Below are 13,726 nucleotides of genomic sequence, written 5' to 3'. Positions count from 1 at the left end.
TTACTCGTCGGGCTACTTCCTGGAACCAACATGCTTTTGGCAATGTCTTTCTTCGTAAAAAAAAAAAAAAAAAACGTGTTTTGGCGCGCCTTGCCGGCATCCGGAGAACTGGAGCAAGAACTCAGATTTGAATACCGCTATATTCTCCAAAATGAAAGAGATCTTTGAAGTCTTTCTTCAATGGTCAATGAGTTTTTTTTTAATCTCTACACTTCTGATTCTGTCTCTTGCCCCTTTGATGTCTCTCACCATTTAAATTCTTCACATCATATCTCTCAAGAAGCTGTCATTGCTTTAGGGAATACAGTTCCTCCTGACCTTGAAATCCTTGAAGCTTTAAGAAGTCTTAAGCCTCGTAAGGCTCCGGGCCTGGATGGTTTTCATCTGATCTTTTTTTTCAAAAACATTGCGATATTATGGGTTGTTCTGTTATCTCCTTTGCTCGCTCTGTTTTTGGGATTGAATGAATCCTCTTCTCGGGGGAAATATCTTCGATTTCTAATGGATCTTTCTTCAGCCAACTCTTCGTCTTTCAATGTGCTAATTGATCGCTTCAAAGAGAAACTAACGGGTTGGCGAGCTAATCTCTCATCGATGGCGGGCAAGGTTGTAGTACCCTTCACCCCCAAAAATGTTGGCAATTCTCTTGACCGTCTTAGTAGAAACTTCCTCTGGGGAACCTCGGACAATCGAAGAGAGCTTCATCTTGTAGGGTGGGACAATCGGTTACGCTCCCAGAAGGAGAAGGTGGCCTTGGGTTACTTAGGTCCGAGGGCTGCAACCTCGCCCTCCTTGGCAACCTTGCCTGGAGAGCCCATGAGGATGGCAGACCTTGGGCCAGGGTTATGAGACAGAAATACTTAAGTGGGCAGGTGTTGGAACTCTACGGCTAACTCACTAAACAGAACGGCTTGGATAGCTGGGTGCCAAGTATGCTTTAAGGGCAGTAAATGGCCGACGAGTTCCCTTTTGGTATGACCATTGGGCTGGGAGTGCTCCTCTGCAAAACTGTATCGTTGGACCCCCTCGAACATTATGGATACTGGTCTGATGGTCTCTAAATCCGGGGCTCACCCAAGGCTCCACTACTTCATGTGGCTTATATGCCATAATCAGTTGCCTTACAGCCGCGCACTTTATCAGATAGAGGGGCTTGATATACAAGCCTCATGCTCTATATAAAAGCCAGGACCCTGAGGAATCAACACAAGGCATCTTTAGAGAGTGCCCGGTAACTCGGGATTTCTGGCTCAAAGTTGGGCATACCTTTAGTTCAAAGAAGGGAACTTTTTTTCCCTCCCAATTGAAGAGTGGCTGGCTCAAAGTGAATTTTGGTGCCTATGAATGTCATATGCTTTATGGGTTCATTGGAAGCGGAGAACCAGATTTCTCTTTCGAGGGCATCACTCCATGACCAAATGCTCATAAGACTTGTCTTATATAGCAATCCTGCAGAGTTCCATTCTTCCCTCCCTTCCACCCTCTGCTCCTCCAAGGATATATCCTCCGTTAGCATTGGCCGGTCCCGCCCCCACCCCAACCAGTTGGGTGGCTCAAGCTAGACACCGACGGCTCAGCATTGGGATCTCTTGGGAGGGCAGGAGTTGGAGGTGTTCTGCGTGATCATCTCGGTGACTTTATTAGAGGATATAGTCGCCCACTTGAGAATTGTCATAGTTTTATAGCCGAATAATGTTGGGCTCTAAGAGACAGTCTTATCATGGCACGAGACATGGGCATCCAATCTCTCATTCTGGAGTTGGATGGCAAGGTAACTCATGATATTACCGTCGGTTCATCTCGAGATAATTAATCTTGCCCTAATGCCTCTCATCTCTGATAGCAGGAATCTCATGCGAGTCTTCGCCGCTTTTAGGATCAACTAACATGGTAGCGGATGGACTAGCTAGACTTGCCTCAGCAGACCTCCACAATTTTCATGATATCCTGTATTTTTGAGAAACCTCCTACTGAAGTGGCTAACCTAGTTTTGGCGGACTTAATGGGTGCCCGTGAAATTTGTCAACCCGTTTGATTTTAGGATTGATTTTTAAAATTTTAACTCTAACTTTAATTCTACTCACTACACAACAAAAGTCAACAACACAATTATTACTTCTTCTTTTTTCAATTTTTTTAACTATTCAATTCAATTTTTAATATTAAATTCTCTCAACTATTCATTACTTTTTCACATTTTTCCTCATAATTCAATAACACAATCATTACAACTCAATTAAAAATCAAAACTCAACTCTACTTAACTCTAAAATCAAACACACCTATTAGCGATCCTTCTAGTTTTTGACTTTGGCTGATTGCTAGTTTATATGTATATTCTCCTCTTTACCAAAAAATAATTCAATTCCATAATAATAATGATGATGATGAAAATAAAACATACAAATGGCATCAAAATTTGCAAATTATATCTAGAGCGGTACACGACGTTTCTTGAAAGGACAGATGAAGCCCATCTACTAATAACAGCAATGAACATAATTTACTATCACTAAAAGCTTTTCCCTTTTCCCACTTCCTACTTGTAGGATATTGGACCTGATCGCGATACGGCAAACCTCGGCAATGGGCTTGGGCCCCGCCCGACTGAGCTCGAACCTTCACCGACTTTCACTTTCCGGCTCGAGCTGTAGTCCAGAGGTCCGGACCTCCTTACATTCCTGCGCCTGCCTTCAAAGCTGTGGGCACTCCCGGTATCACCATCGAAATACCGGTCTTGTCCGTGAGCTGAAGAAGAGCCCTTGAAGTAACCAGAATCATTAACATTATGCTGAGGAGTCGAGTCTCCTCGAGTGTGCCTTGACGCAGGAGAAGCATGGGCAAGAGACACAGCAGGAGAATGCCGTGGTGAAGCAGTTATTAAACCTAGAGGCGTTGATGGCAAGTTCCCGTAGTATTGACCGTATATGGAACGGAGAATGGTATAAGGAACATGGGCTTCGAGGGAGCTTCTAGGAAGGAATGGCGAGCTCTCACATATCTGATCCAGGAAAATGACTTTAGCCACAAGATGAGACCTGCACAGAGAGGGGCAAACGTTATTACCTGATGTTTGACCGAAAATCCCAACAGCAGAGCAGATTGAACATCAATGCTTCTTTCGTGCCTGTCCGGATTTGCATCCATGAATGGGAAATTTTCTGCTCTTTTCACATTTTATTTTGAAAGAGTAGGTCCACTTTATGGTGGATGATGAGATCATATTGCTTACCTATTCATTTCATTCCACGAATCCAGTACAATCCCTGCTGAGAATTTGACAAAAAGCTGCATTGCAGATCTTATGCTGGCTTCAGCAGTCAGTCTGCTGTGTATATCGGCATCCAATGCATCACCAGCATGGCCATTCGAGTAAGATTGTCTCTGCTGGTGTTCCCGTTCAAGTCTAACATACTCGCTTCCTGCAATGACAGCACTTATGCACCTGCAAACAATAAATGGTCACACATTGTAAAGCGTATCGAAGAACAGTATGATTCTATAGATACACCTTCCTGGAAAGTATGGACAATCAGAAAACATGACAGAAACGGACACTTGATGCCAAAGCTGTTTTTGATTTGGTGTACCACACGCAACAGATTCATTGCTCGGTTTTTTGAGAAGCATAAAACTGATCAGACAGATAACCATATCAGAATTAGTACTGTGCCACTGAAATATCTCACAACTGACCTTGCTAAGCAATGAACATTGTTACTGAATCCCCCTGTCTCGATGTTGAAGGCAGTTGTATTCCAGATACTGGAAGCCATGAAGGTTGCAAACAAGTAAGGCAACAAGCCCCACGAGCCATCATTTGCTCCTCCAACCTCTTCCATGATTGATCTCACCCACTCAGCATCATGATCAGATACCACACCAGCACTGTTTGCCACTCTTCGTAACCTCCTAATCTCTCTCTTCTCCGGTACCTCATCAGGAATATGTTTAACAACCCCACTAAGTAACGAATTTATGAGCGGGGCACCTTCTTCAAGCACAGACCCAGCAGCTTCAGCTAGAAGACAGTCGAAAGCTAGGGCTTGCCCTGCCTGTATGCAAAAGCCAGCGACAGTGTCCATATCAAGAATCTGCTTCAAGTAAGCATCTCTTTCTGTTCGATCGCCAGAATGCATGCTCCCAGCAACTGACTCAAGCAGCTCACGATTCGACCTCAATGATGTGTCAATACAGTTCAAGAGTGCTGCAGTATGTTCTTTCATCATTCTGTCCAGTCTGTCTACTCCATAGCCACCAAATATACGGACAAAAGCCTTGAGCTCTCTAAGATCAGTGACCGACTCAGCAAAGTATCCTCCTACTGGCCTTGCGCTCTTAAAGCAATTGTGGATTGGAGCAAAGAGGATTCCTGCACCAGAGACATCCTTGACAATGTTATCTATGTACCAGTTGCATACGGATTCCGTAGCTGATCCTGTATGTAGCTCTGCTGGTTTCTCGAATGACTGCAGAGAAGAGACTGGACCGGAGAAGGCCTCCGTAAGTAGGACTTCTCGAATGCCCCGAGTAAGGTCCATGCTGATATGCTGCTCCGCGAGGTGAACTATACTGATATGTCTTCGAAGAAGGGACTCCATAATGGTAGGACGATTTAGGTCATTATCAGTTTTCAGTATAGCAAGAAGTCTCCTCCTGAAGTTCCCCAGGATGCATTCTCTCATGTACTGCAAATGTAAACTTGTTTTCATAATGGAAGCAAACATAGTAATATGCTGACCAATCGAGGCTCAATATCAATCAGACGACAACATACAATTCCCCCCATTCAGAGAGAAACTGAAAGGAATATAGTATGCCTCACCTCTCTTAAAACAAAAACATGGTTTAAAACACATATAGGCTCCATATCATTCAAAACAGAGCATAAATTGGTCAGCCTTTGCATAGCAGCTTCTAACCTGCAGATAGGACAAACAGTCAAAGACTACAAGAATGCAAGCAGTAAATATATGCATTCTTTCAATGTCAAATAATGGAATAAGTAACCCTTAGCTTAGGCAAACAGATGCAATGGCGCATAGCAAATTCTTACATTTTGATCGAGTTATTATTTTCTGGATAGCTCTCATGACCAGGCAGAGGCAAACCCACAGGTCCTCTAGGGGACTTTGCTGAAGGAATCGAAACTCTCAAGGCATAATTCATGTAAAGAGCTGCTTGCTCTGGATGAAGCTGAGAAATTTTTAAGATTAGTTTAATGAAAATGTTACATCAGATTAGCAGACTATGCTTCAATTAGCACTTACTTACCTGACTCTCCAGAGCACCAAATCCGCCTTCAGAATCAAGAATATTTATTAATCCCTCCAAGCCCCCCATGATGGATTCTATGAGGGACTCCACATAAAGGACTGCATCTCGACCAATTTTAGTCACCTAGCGACCAAAGATCAGATAATTGTGGTAAAATCTTGTTTCTTTTTCAGAAACTTAAGCCTTGCAGCCAAATGAAACTCAAACCATCCATCCTTAAATGAGTTATAGATCCTGTTAATTGACCAACATGTATATACCATTAATGGGTTGCCCGGGACGCAAACCCGAGACTAGTCAGATGGAGTAGATAATTTATTTGTTAAAATACGTAAAAAAAATTCATCCCCAAACCATGCTTGCATTTTTCATTGCACACGGCTTTCCCTATGTATAGATCGTATACACTAACAGTGTGATGCTACTATCATACGGCTCTTGGGTTCTGTTGGCTACGTTGGATGCAAAGTAACTAAAGAATAGCTTTGCATTGTTCAGAAATCAGATTAAATTGATAGTTTCGCTACCTCTTCAGGAACAATTGGAGAAGCACACTCAGGGAAACTGCTAGCAACCCCAAGCCACGCACAACAATGTTGAGGACGTCCTTCTGGCCCAAACATAGTGTTCCTGAATACCTGATAGAGCGATTAATTCTGGGTTAAAAAGAAAATTACCGTTGAGACCCTTGAATAATGTGATTGATAAAGTCGAATCTTGGTGGACTTACCGCTGTAAGGTGCTGGTGGTAGAAATACAATTTCTTAGGGCTGCCATGCTTCGATAATTGAGATTCTAGTTCATCGACACATCTGAATGGGAAAGTAAGCAGGTTGATCATTCAGTACATTCAAGGATATTCGATCAGGCATACCCTTACAATAAGCAGAGATGCAAAAACAACTCTCAATGGGAGTTTCTGTTTATTAGACTTACAAGAATTAATGGCCAACCCATCAGCAACAGTGATGGGCAGCTTAAACCATGGAAAGACCATTCTGGCTATTTCATAAATTGGCAGGGGAAAAACCATGGAGGTAGACAACATAGCAAAAATCTAATTAAATTCAGCACCTATATCGTGTATGTAAACACATTTTAAATGCAATGCCACCTCAAAGGATCGAATAGCCTAATATTGGGCCTATACTATTATACATTTTCATCATTAGAAAACTAAGCCCTAATATCTTGCATAGTAAGGTAAAGATTTCTTTCCGCTGTCCAAACATATACGATATCACAGTCAGAACAGTGTTGAGTTTCTAAAGCTTTGTTCGGCAATGGACAAAGAAGTACCTGGACCAATTATAAGCGGCATTTCCCTCGGATAATAAACCTTCCTTCCCAGTAGACACAGTAGCTTTCTCCAAGTGTCTAATGTTCATCGTTGACCGGGAAGATGTGACAATCATCAATATTGACAACCAATCCTTTCGGAACTCCTGACCATTATAACTTTTGTGAGCATGCAGAACAACGTGAAAAAGTTATTAATGGAGGGTTGAAAGTTCTTTTTTCAAATTAATGTTAAAAGTAATATTCAGGAGTTTTGATAAAACTCTACAAATCAATAAATTTAATTGTGAAAAAAGGAAAAAAAAAAAAAAAACAAAAAAACAAAGCTCTTACAGATAGATCACACGTAATTGCAGAAATGTTTTCACCCTGGAGTTTTGGTACACTCTCAAGCTGCTGAACGATCTTCTGAAACAGTCCTTTTAAGCTTGGGCCTAAGTCAAGAGCAACCATTCCTGGAGTGCCAAGTAAGAACCGTATTCGACCAGCACAAGAGGATAGATATGACAATGCATATCCCCGTATAGCTGAACAAGAAATTTATCAATAAAATTTTACCGCGTTAGCACTAAGAAGAAAGTTAGGTTTTGAGCCGAAAAGGCAAACTTCTAAAGTTTATTGCTCTACAATATCATCTGGTTTTGATAGGAATTAGTAGCAACCACAGAACTGCTAATGCACAAGCTCTCAATACTTCAAAAGAAAATAAATAAATAAATAACTATGAAACTTGGTGAAGTATCTGACCTGCAATGTACTTGCGCACTAGACAACACAACCGGTCCATTCCATCTAACAAGAACCCGATAGTTGGATCACTTGGATCCTACAATATATAATTGCACCAAGTTGAATTTGAATACTTTTTAAACTTGTTCTCTCAATAATAATTGACTTTATGATTATCCAACAACGCAGATGCACAGGGGGTGAATGGGATCAGTGGGCTTACAATATCCACAGCAACAGTACGGCCCACTTTGGATTTGGAAGATGCAACTCCAACATGCTGGAAATACCAAATGACCTCAGATTGAGCTAGAGCTAACGCTGAGAACACCATCTGTTTGAACATCCAAAAAAAGGGTGTAATGCAATCAACCCAGCAGTTCCTTGCTGTGAATGTATAAAGAAACTTCTAAATGCGAGAGATCTTGACATATATGATATACAGAATCTGTTAATTCACCAAGAAGACTATACCTGAATATTTGGAGCCAATAAACTGGGTTGATCAGTGAAGAACACCACCATTCTTCCAATCTCTTGCTTGAGCAATATCCTTCTTTCCCGGTGAATTGCATCGCAAGATACTAATGCTTGCTCATGCACTTCGCTGTGGAGATAATATATATATATATATATATATATATATTGTGTAAGATAAGAGCATAACTAAATTTTAAGAAAGATAAACATAACGATAAGTGGTGCAAGATGATCTGAGGAACATCTTCACTAATGTGGCTCAAAATGAATTAGTCGTATTTATCTCCCCATAAAGAAATGAAATGATCGCAGCACATCAATCATATGCAACCTATCAAAAAATTGAAAAATAATAAAGAAAGAGAGGCCAATTAGGGAGATAAAGTAAATGAAACCAAGGGAAATGATTATATTGAATGTAAGAACAACTCCTTTCTAGACAGCTTGTCACAGTTTATGTTAAATTTCATGAAAATGATAATGAATGCAAAGAACAATCCATTTCCAGGCAACTAGTCATTCTTTGCTCTCTCCAATATCAAAAAAGAAACATCCCTTTTCTTCTTTCAATTGCTGAAGACAGTATATACAATTTATGAACCATATTCAAGATAACATTTTCATAAATAGCAATTTCTCTAAAGAAACAAGCAGATGCTTCATACTGCTCTATCCATGAACCTTCGGATTATAAACTCTATATTATTGAGATGCAAAAGCTGCCATAATTAGAAAACTCCAGTCACCTGATAAATTCATAACAAGTTCATCATAAATAGAGATGAATTTCAGTAGAGTCAGAATGTTGAACGCTACAAAGAATATGTCTGCTTATTTTTCATGAAAATAACAAGCTGACTTCAAATTAAATATCTAGTCATACCCAATCATTTTCTCAACTTGCTTCGCAATGCTATACTCCAGATCCGCTTCTTTTTGCTTTGTCCGTCCTGATTTTGCCATCTTCTTTGATTCTAGGATCCGTGGTAAAACATATAATTGGTAATCCTCATGCAATAGCACAAACTGCAAGTTATACACCAATGATCAGGGAATGAGGATAAAATCCAGTTTCAACAACAGTCAATACGACTCACCTCATCCCTGAATAATGTAAGAGTCAAATTTTCCTTGAGAACTACCTGCTCAGGTAGGAGGAGGAGAAAAATAAGTACAACAAGAAAATACCTGACAAAGATATCTGAGCAACTGAGTCAAATATCTCGACTCGGATTCCTGTAACTAAGTATACAGTAAATTTTAATCGTCCTAGAGGACTGCGCATATACCAACTCCTACTATAACTCTAATTCTTTATTTGTTTAGAGTAGGCATGTACTGCATTGCTTTCACTGCTCCAGAAAATGAATCCTCTAGCTTAACCATCCATGAGATAAAAATGCATAAAATGAATAGAATCTGTGGCTTACCAAAGCAATGTCGATGCTTGTGACACGAAGGAGCTCATCAGGACAAACCAGATAACCAAGTAACACCCATTCACGATATGCTGTCACATTTGCCAGATCTTGCGCCCTCTGTAAGGACAAAAAATTGTTATGATCAGATTTTCCTTATTTAAAAGTAACAAAAATAGATAATAGAGATGCAGTTAAACACCTCATTAGTTAGGATCATCACAAAGCGAAGACCTACCATTGGGTGAGCAGAGTTTGTTAGTATATCTGGATATCTGGGATGATATGGGCTAAGAAATCCCTCATTTCTAAGCTTCCTCGTATCAGTAGACAGAAAAATAATAGGACCTACAGCCTCTAAGACCTGCAAAAGAAAACATTATTTGTAACTTTATGAGGGTCCACTTTATAAGGGTATAGTGCAAACTGTTGACAAAACTAGTAGCAGATTTTAATTAACTTCGGGGCACTTCTAGAATGTCTTATGTCTGAGACCATATACAGATCATATAACTTCATTTTTTTCTCAAGTCATTAGTTGGACAAAAAGGCATTTGCACAATGTTGAAGGTTGAGGATGAGAATGACCTCCCCTATACGAGGGCTGACAAAATTCAGGTCTTCTTGCAGTCCTTTCAATGGTGGATCATACGAGTCTATGAATTGCACCAATCTGTAATTCATAATAAAGTAGATGAGTCAAGGAAAAAAAAAGAAAAGAAAAAAGTTCTCTTTAAGTGATACAAGAAGGTCTCATTGTCATGCATTCAGCTATAAATGGTCGCCCTTCGAATCAAACAGAAATGAGATGAAATCCTATTCCCGGTGAACCAATTATGCAAGAGACAGATGTTTTTTCTCTTGAGAACCAGCAGCACAAAAATCCAACCAAGAAATCCAAGCCACTCTTAATTATAAAGCTCCACTATGGAGCCAAATTATACATCTTTCAAGGAAATAATTTCCTACCGATGATAGAAGTCGCAGTCTCGTTCATTCCTGGACATTGAGTACAGAAGGTTGTATGTCTGCACCATCATTTTCCTTGGAAGCTGCAGCAGGGCATCAAGTTCAATCACTTATCAGAATTAAAATGATAGTTTTCTTTCAAAAGAATACAATAAACAATTGGTACAATTGCAGAGCTGACTTGCCTTCTCGGAGAAGAGATTGACACGGACAAAGGAACAAAAGAGATCCATGAAAGCATGCAGTATGAGTGAGTTCTGATGGGGCTGCAAAACACTGTCTCAAGTTATCAGAGATATCGTATTTAAATTATAAACCAAGAAATCAAATCATCGTGGGAAAAAACTCGGCATTTGTTCAAAACCATGAAAAATGAGCCGTATCTGACAGAAAATCTGGCAGATCGCAGTCAATGTTAGTCTACAGGCATTGACAAACCAAATCCATGGTTGCATCAACATTGCATTACATAAAAATGAACTGAATTCCAAGGCATACCAGCAGGGTAATGACAGTGCTGCTGAGGTCCAAAATCAGCCGCAGGGCCTGCTCCCGATATGCCATTAGGTCCAGGAGGAGCTGCTCCACAAAACTACCAATAAGCTATCTAGAATTTGGGGTTATAGATAGACTCTAAAGCCATACGAATTTCCGAAAAGGCAAAAGCCCAAGGTCAAGAATAAAACACGATCAGCACCGAAAAATGTATATAACTTGCTCTACAGTATATGTATGATGAAAAGGGAAAGGGGGGGGGTGACTTTCACTTTAACATCTCGCACAAACAATTGGGAAGTGATGCTGAGCCAATACTATTCAAGTGGTTGATTAAACCAGGTGAACTATCCTTCTGCTGCTTCTAGTCCAATATATAGCTAGAGGAAGTTCCTAAAAATCAAATCTTCTGGTCTCTGGAAGAATTATGCTCTTAGATTTCATACCTGAATCCACGGTTCCAAGCTCTGCAGATGAAGTTCAGCGCTATCATGCAGGGCATCCCAGGCGACCTTATCAACCTACAGTAAGTTTTCAGCCAAACAATTCATCTAGTGGGATAAGAAAATAAGCCGAAAGGGTAATTCAGAAGAAAGCAATACAATGCCTTACACGCTCAAGTTGTAATTTACTGAAGTGCTCTGGGAATTTCTTGGCAAGCAGCAGACAGATCCTCGGGTGACTGGGAAAAATGCCAGATTTCCAGAAAGATTCTGAGTACATATTACTGAGAGGATCCGGATAATCAAGAATTTGATTCAGCCTATACATTTTGGCCATGAGACCCTCTGCGACTTCGTTGAGCTGAACTACCCACTGCATGTTCAAACCCTTGTGGGAACCACTCGTACTCTGGGCCTGTTCATCAAGACCTGCATTCCTAGAAGTCTTGGATGCTGCGGGAGCCATGTCGGGGCCTAGGTACTCGGTCCATCTTGACGGGCCCTCCCATTCCCTTGACCGTGGCGCTGGGGCCGAGATTGACCCATCTTGCCATGACTTAGCCATAACAAGAAACCTGCTCTGTGCAGTTGCCTACACACAAAATTCTCATTCTCAATGATACAGGGGACTGACTGCGTAAAAAAGAAAGAAATTGAAGATGAAAATCAAGCATTTCAAATGACAAATCCTCCTTCCATTTCATTAATTCCCCTTCAGTGAACAAGGCGTGTTAGTCATAGCATGGTTGAATTGGGCGGAAGATCAAGTGCCGACTTTCATTCTCAGGTTGAAGCGGAAAGGAGCACTCGCCCATCACCCCATTGAACAGAAGAGAAGAGAAGAGACAAAAGCGTGGGTGGGGGAAAAAGGAAGCAAGGTTGGTTCCTTGCAAGAGCAACCATCTGGTCTGGGGCACGAACAAGACAAAGCTTGCCAAAAGCGACACTCACCTAATTGAGCTAAATCTATCCATCTAGTCACTAACTAAGCTATGCCCCACGCAAACTAGTCCACCACTAAGACAACCATCAATCAGGCCTAAAGCAAGTGGAGAAGAGAACAAACTTGACAGACGGAGGAAGAAAGCTCCGATATGCACCAGGAAATTCAAGCACGGGAAGGCCCCAAGTACAAACATCTCCGCAAAAGGCACGCGGAGCTACTTGGAGGCCATTTGACTTTCCGCATTTCATCAACAAAAAGAAACGAGAGAGAGAGAGAGAGAGAGAGAGAGGATAGCAGAGTACAATTCAGCAGAGCTGGGAGGAGCTGTGCGAGCAGAGGCAGGCTTTAAGACTCGGCGCAATGCATGGCTTCAGATCTGAGCCCGACGACGGAGGAGCAGCTGAGCTCAGCCACTCACGAGCGAGCGAGCGAGCGAGAGAGAGAGAGAGAGAGACGGTACAGTACTGGCAATGGAGGTGGGGAGACACAGAGGAGAGGAAGGAGGGAGGGAAGGGATTATCGCGACTTAGATTGGGATGTTATATTAATGACACGACTCGCCGACGGACGGACCTCTCTCTCTCTCTCTCTCTCTCTATATATATATATATATATATATATATATCTTCCGTCTTTCTCTCTCTTGATTCCGTTGGTGGCGCTCTCTGTCTGAGAAGCCGATTTTAGTCCGGCTCAGTTACGGGGACCCCAAGAGAGAGGAAAACTCCTTACACGGGCGCACGACGGACGGGGGAATTTGGGTTTGGGGTGGGGCGTCGCTACGGCTTACGTACGTCTTACATGTGCTGTGCTGTGCTTTGCTTTATGCGTTAAACCTTGGCTTTCTCATCACAATCACTTACCCACTAATTGAAGATTAAATTCTCTTAATTATCCGTTAAGTAGCTGAGCATATCTTTCCTAATTTCCTATTTACAGATTGAAGTTCAAATGTAATCAATCGATAAAGATAAATAATTTCGAATCAAAATGAGTTGACTAAAATGGTTTGACCCTTATTTTCCTAAAACAATATTCAAGTCGAGTCTTGTGAATAAAGAAATTTCAGAAGAGATTTACCCACTTAATAGACCAACCTAGTTCGAATTGGTCAATTGAGACTTATTGGGCTTGCGAATAAAGAAAATCCATCAAGTGATTCGGCACTATTCTTTAAGTAAAATCTTGAGTTCAAGTCGAGTATAACTAAAATTGAAAGAGCTTTATATCATACTTAGTGGACTAATCCAGCTTAAATTTGAATTAATCGGGACTCGTCGGATCCCCAAATACCAATTCATTGAAAAAAAAAGAGAAAGTAATAATAATAAAAAATTAAAAAATTAAACCCCTTAGTGTCTCCTGGGCCCACGATGTCTTTAAAACAGGCTCAATATGCGTGGGCCCGATCAGTGCCAGACTAACTCCATTTTCATGTCACAATAATTATAATATTTCTTTAAAAAAAAAACAATTATATCTAAAAAATGAAAAGGCTCCCAATAAGTAGATTTTATTTTGGAATCTTATAACAATAAATCATTAACCAGCCCCAATGACACTGAGATGGTCAGGTTATAACAAAAACCTCAGCCTGTTATTTATTAGGATGAGATATGGTCGGGTTAAATATGCACAGTTCGATAGTGCAATATCACAATTATATATGA

The 13,726-nt window shown here is 40.9% G+C and overlaps 1 protein-coding gene across 4 annotated transcripts; it reads right to left on the bottom strand.

Annotated features, from left to right (window-relative positions):
• Positions 1 to 2,539: 2,539 nt before the first annotated feature.
• Positions 2,540 to 12,696, bottom strand: LOC116207547 (protein NAP1). 4 transcript variants are annotated; one of them, XM_031540540.1, is made up of 25 exons: positions 12,359 to 12,696; positions 11,437 to 11,702; positions 11,280 to 11,349; positions 11,114 to 11,188; positions 10,671 to 10,751; positions 10,358 to 10,438; positions 10,173 to 10,255; positions 9,792 to 9,876; positions 9,442 to 9,567; positions 9,216 to 9,323; positions 8,883 to 8,927; positions 8,669 to 8,811; positions 7,780 to 7,912; positions 7,529 to 7,639; positions 7,324 to 7,402; positions 6,910 to 7,103; positions 6,577 to 6,722; positions 6,008 to 6,089; positions 5,805 to 5,915; positions 5,275 to 5,400; positions 5,057 to 5,196; positions 4,826 to 4,922; positions 3,697 to 4,688; positions 3,233 to 3,445; positions 2,540 to 3,038 (listed from the first exon to the last, which is right to left on the bottom strand). In XM_031540540.1, the coding sequence occupies exons 2-25, from the start codon at positions 11,673 to 11,675 to the stop codon at positions 2,540 to 2,542; spliced, it is 4,059 nt and encodes a 1,352-aa protein (XP_031396400.1). In that variant the 5' UTR covers positions 11,676 to 11,702; positions 12,359 to 12,696. The 4 variants fall into 4 exon arrangements, with proteins under 4 accessions (XP_031396400.1, XP_031396399.1, XP_031396401.1 ...); XM_031540539.1 differs by having other exon boundaries at positions 11,280 to 11,702; XM_031540541.1 differs by lacking the exon at positions 12,359 to 12,696 and having other exon boundaries at positions 11,437 to 12,106.
• Between the last annotated feature and the right edge of the window lie 1,030 nt (positions 12,697 to 13,726).

The sequence above is a fragment of the Punica granatum genome, chromosome 5 (assembly GCF_007655135.1).
Source record: "Punica granatum isolate Tunisia-2019 chromosome 5, ASM765513v2, whole genome shotgun sequence".
In the NCBI taxonomy this organism is placed as follows: domain Eukaryota; kingdom Viridiplantae; phylum Streptophyta; class Magnoliopsida; order Myrtales; family Lythraceae; genus Punica; species Punica granatum.
Note: the sequence above shows the minus strand (reverse complement) of the source record. Positions and strands in the feature narration are given on the sequence as shown.

Coding starts and splice junctions, on each gene's coding strand:
- LOC116207547 (XM_031540539.1), bottom strand. CDS start 11,675: ATGGCTAAGTCATGGCAAGATGGGTCAATCTCGGCCCCAGCGCCACGG. Junction 5,401..5,804: donor CTCCAATTGTTCCTGAAGAG/GTAGCGAAACTA, acceptor TTTGGTCGCTAG/GTGACTAAAATTGGTCGAGA. Junction 4,923..5,056: donor AATAATAACTCGATCAAAAT/GTAAGAATTTGC, acceptor TCCTATCTGCAG/GTTAGAAGCTGCTATGCAAA.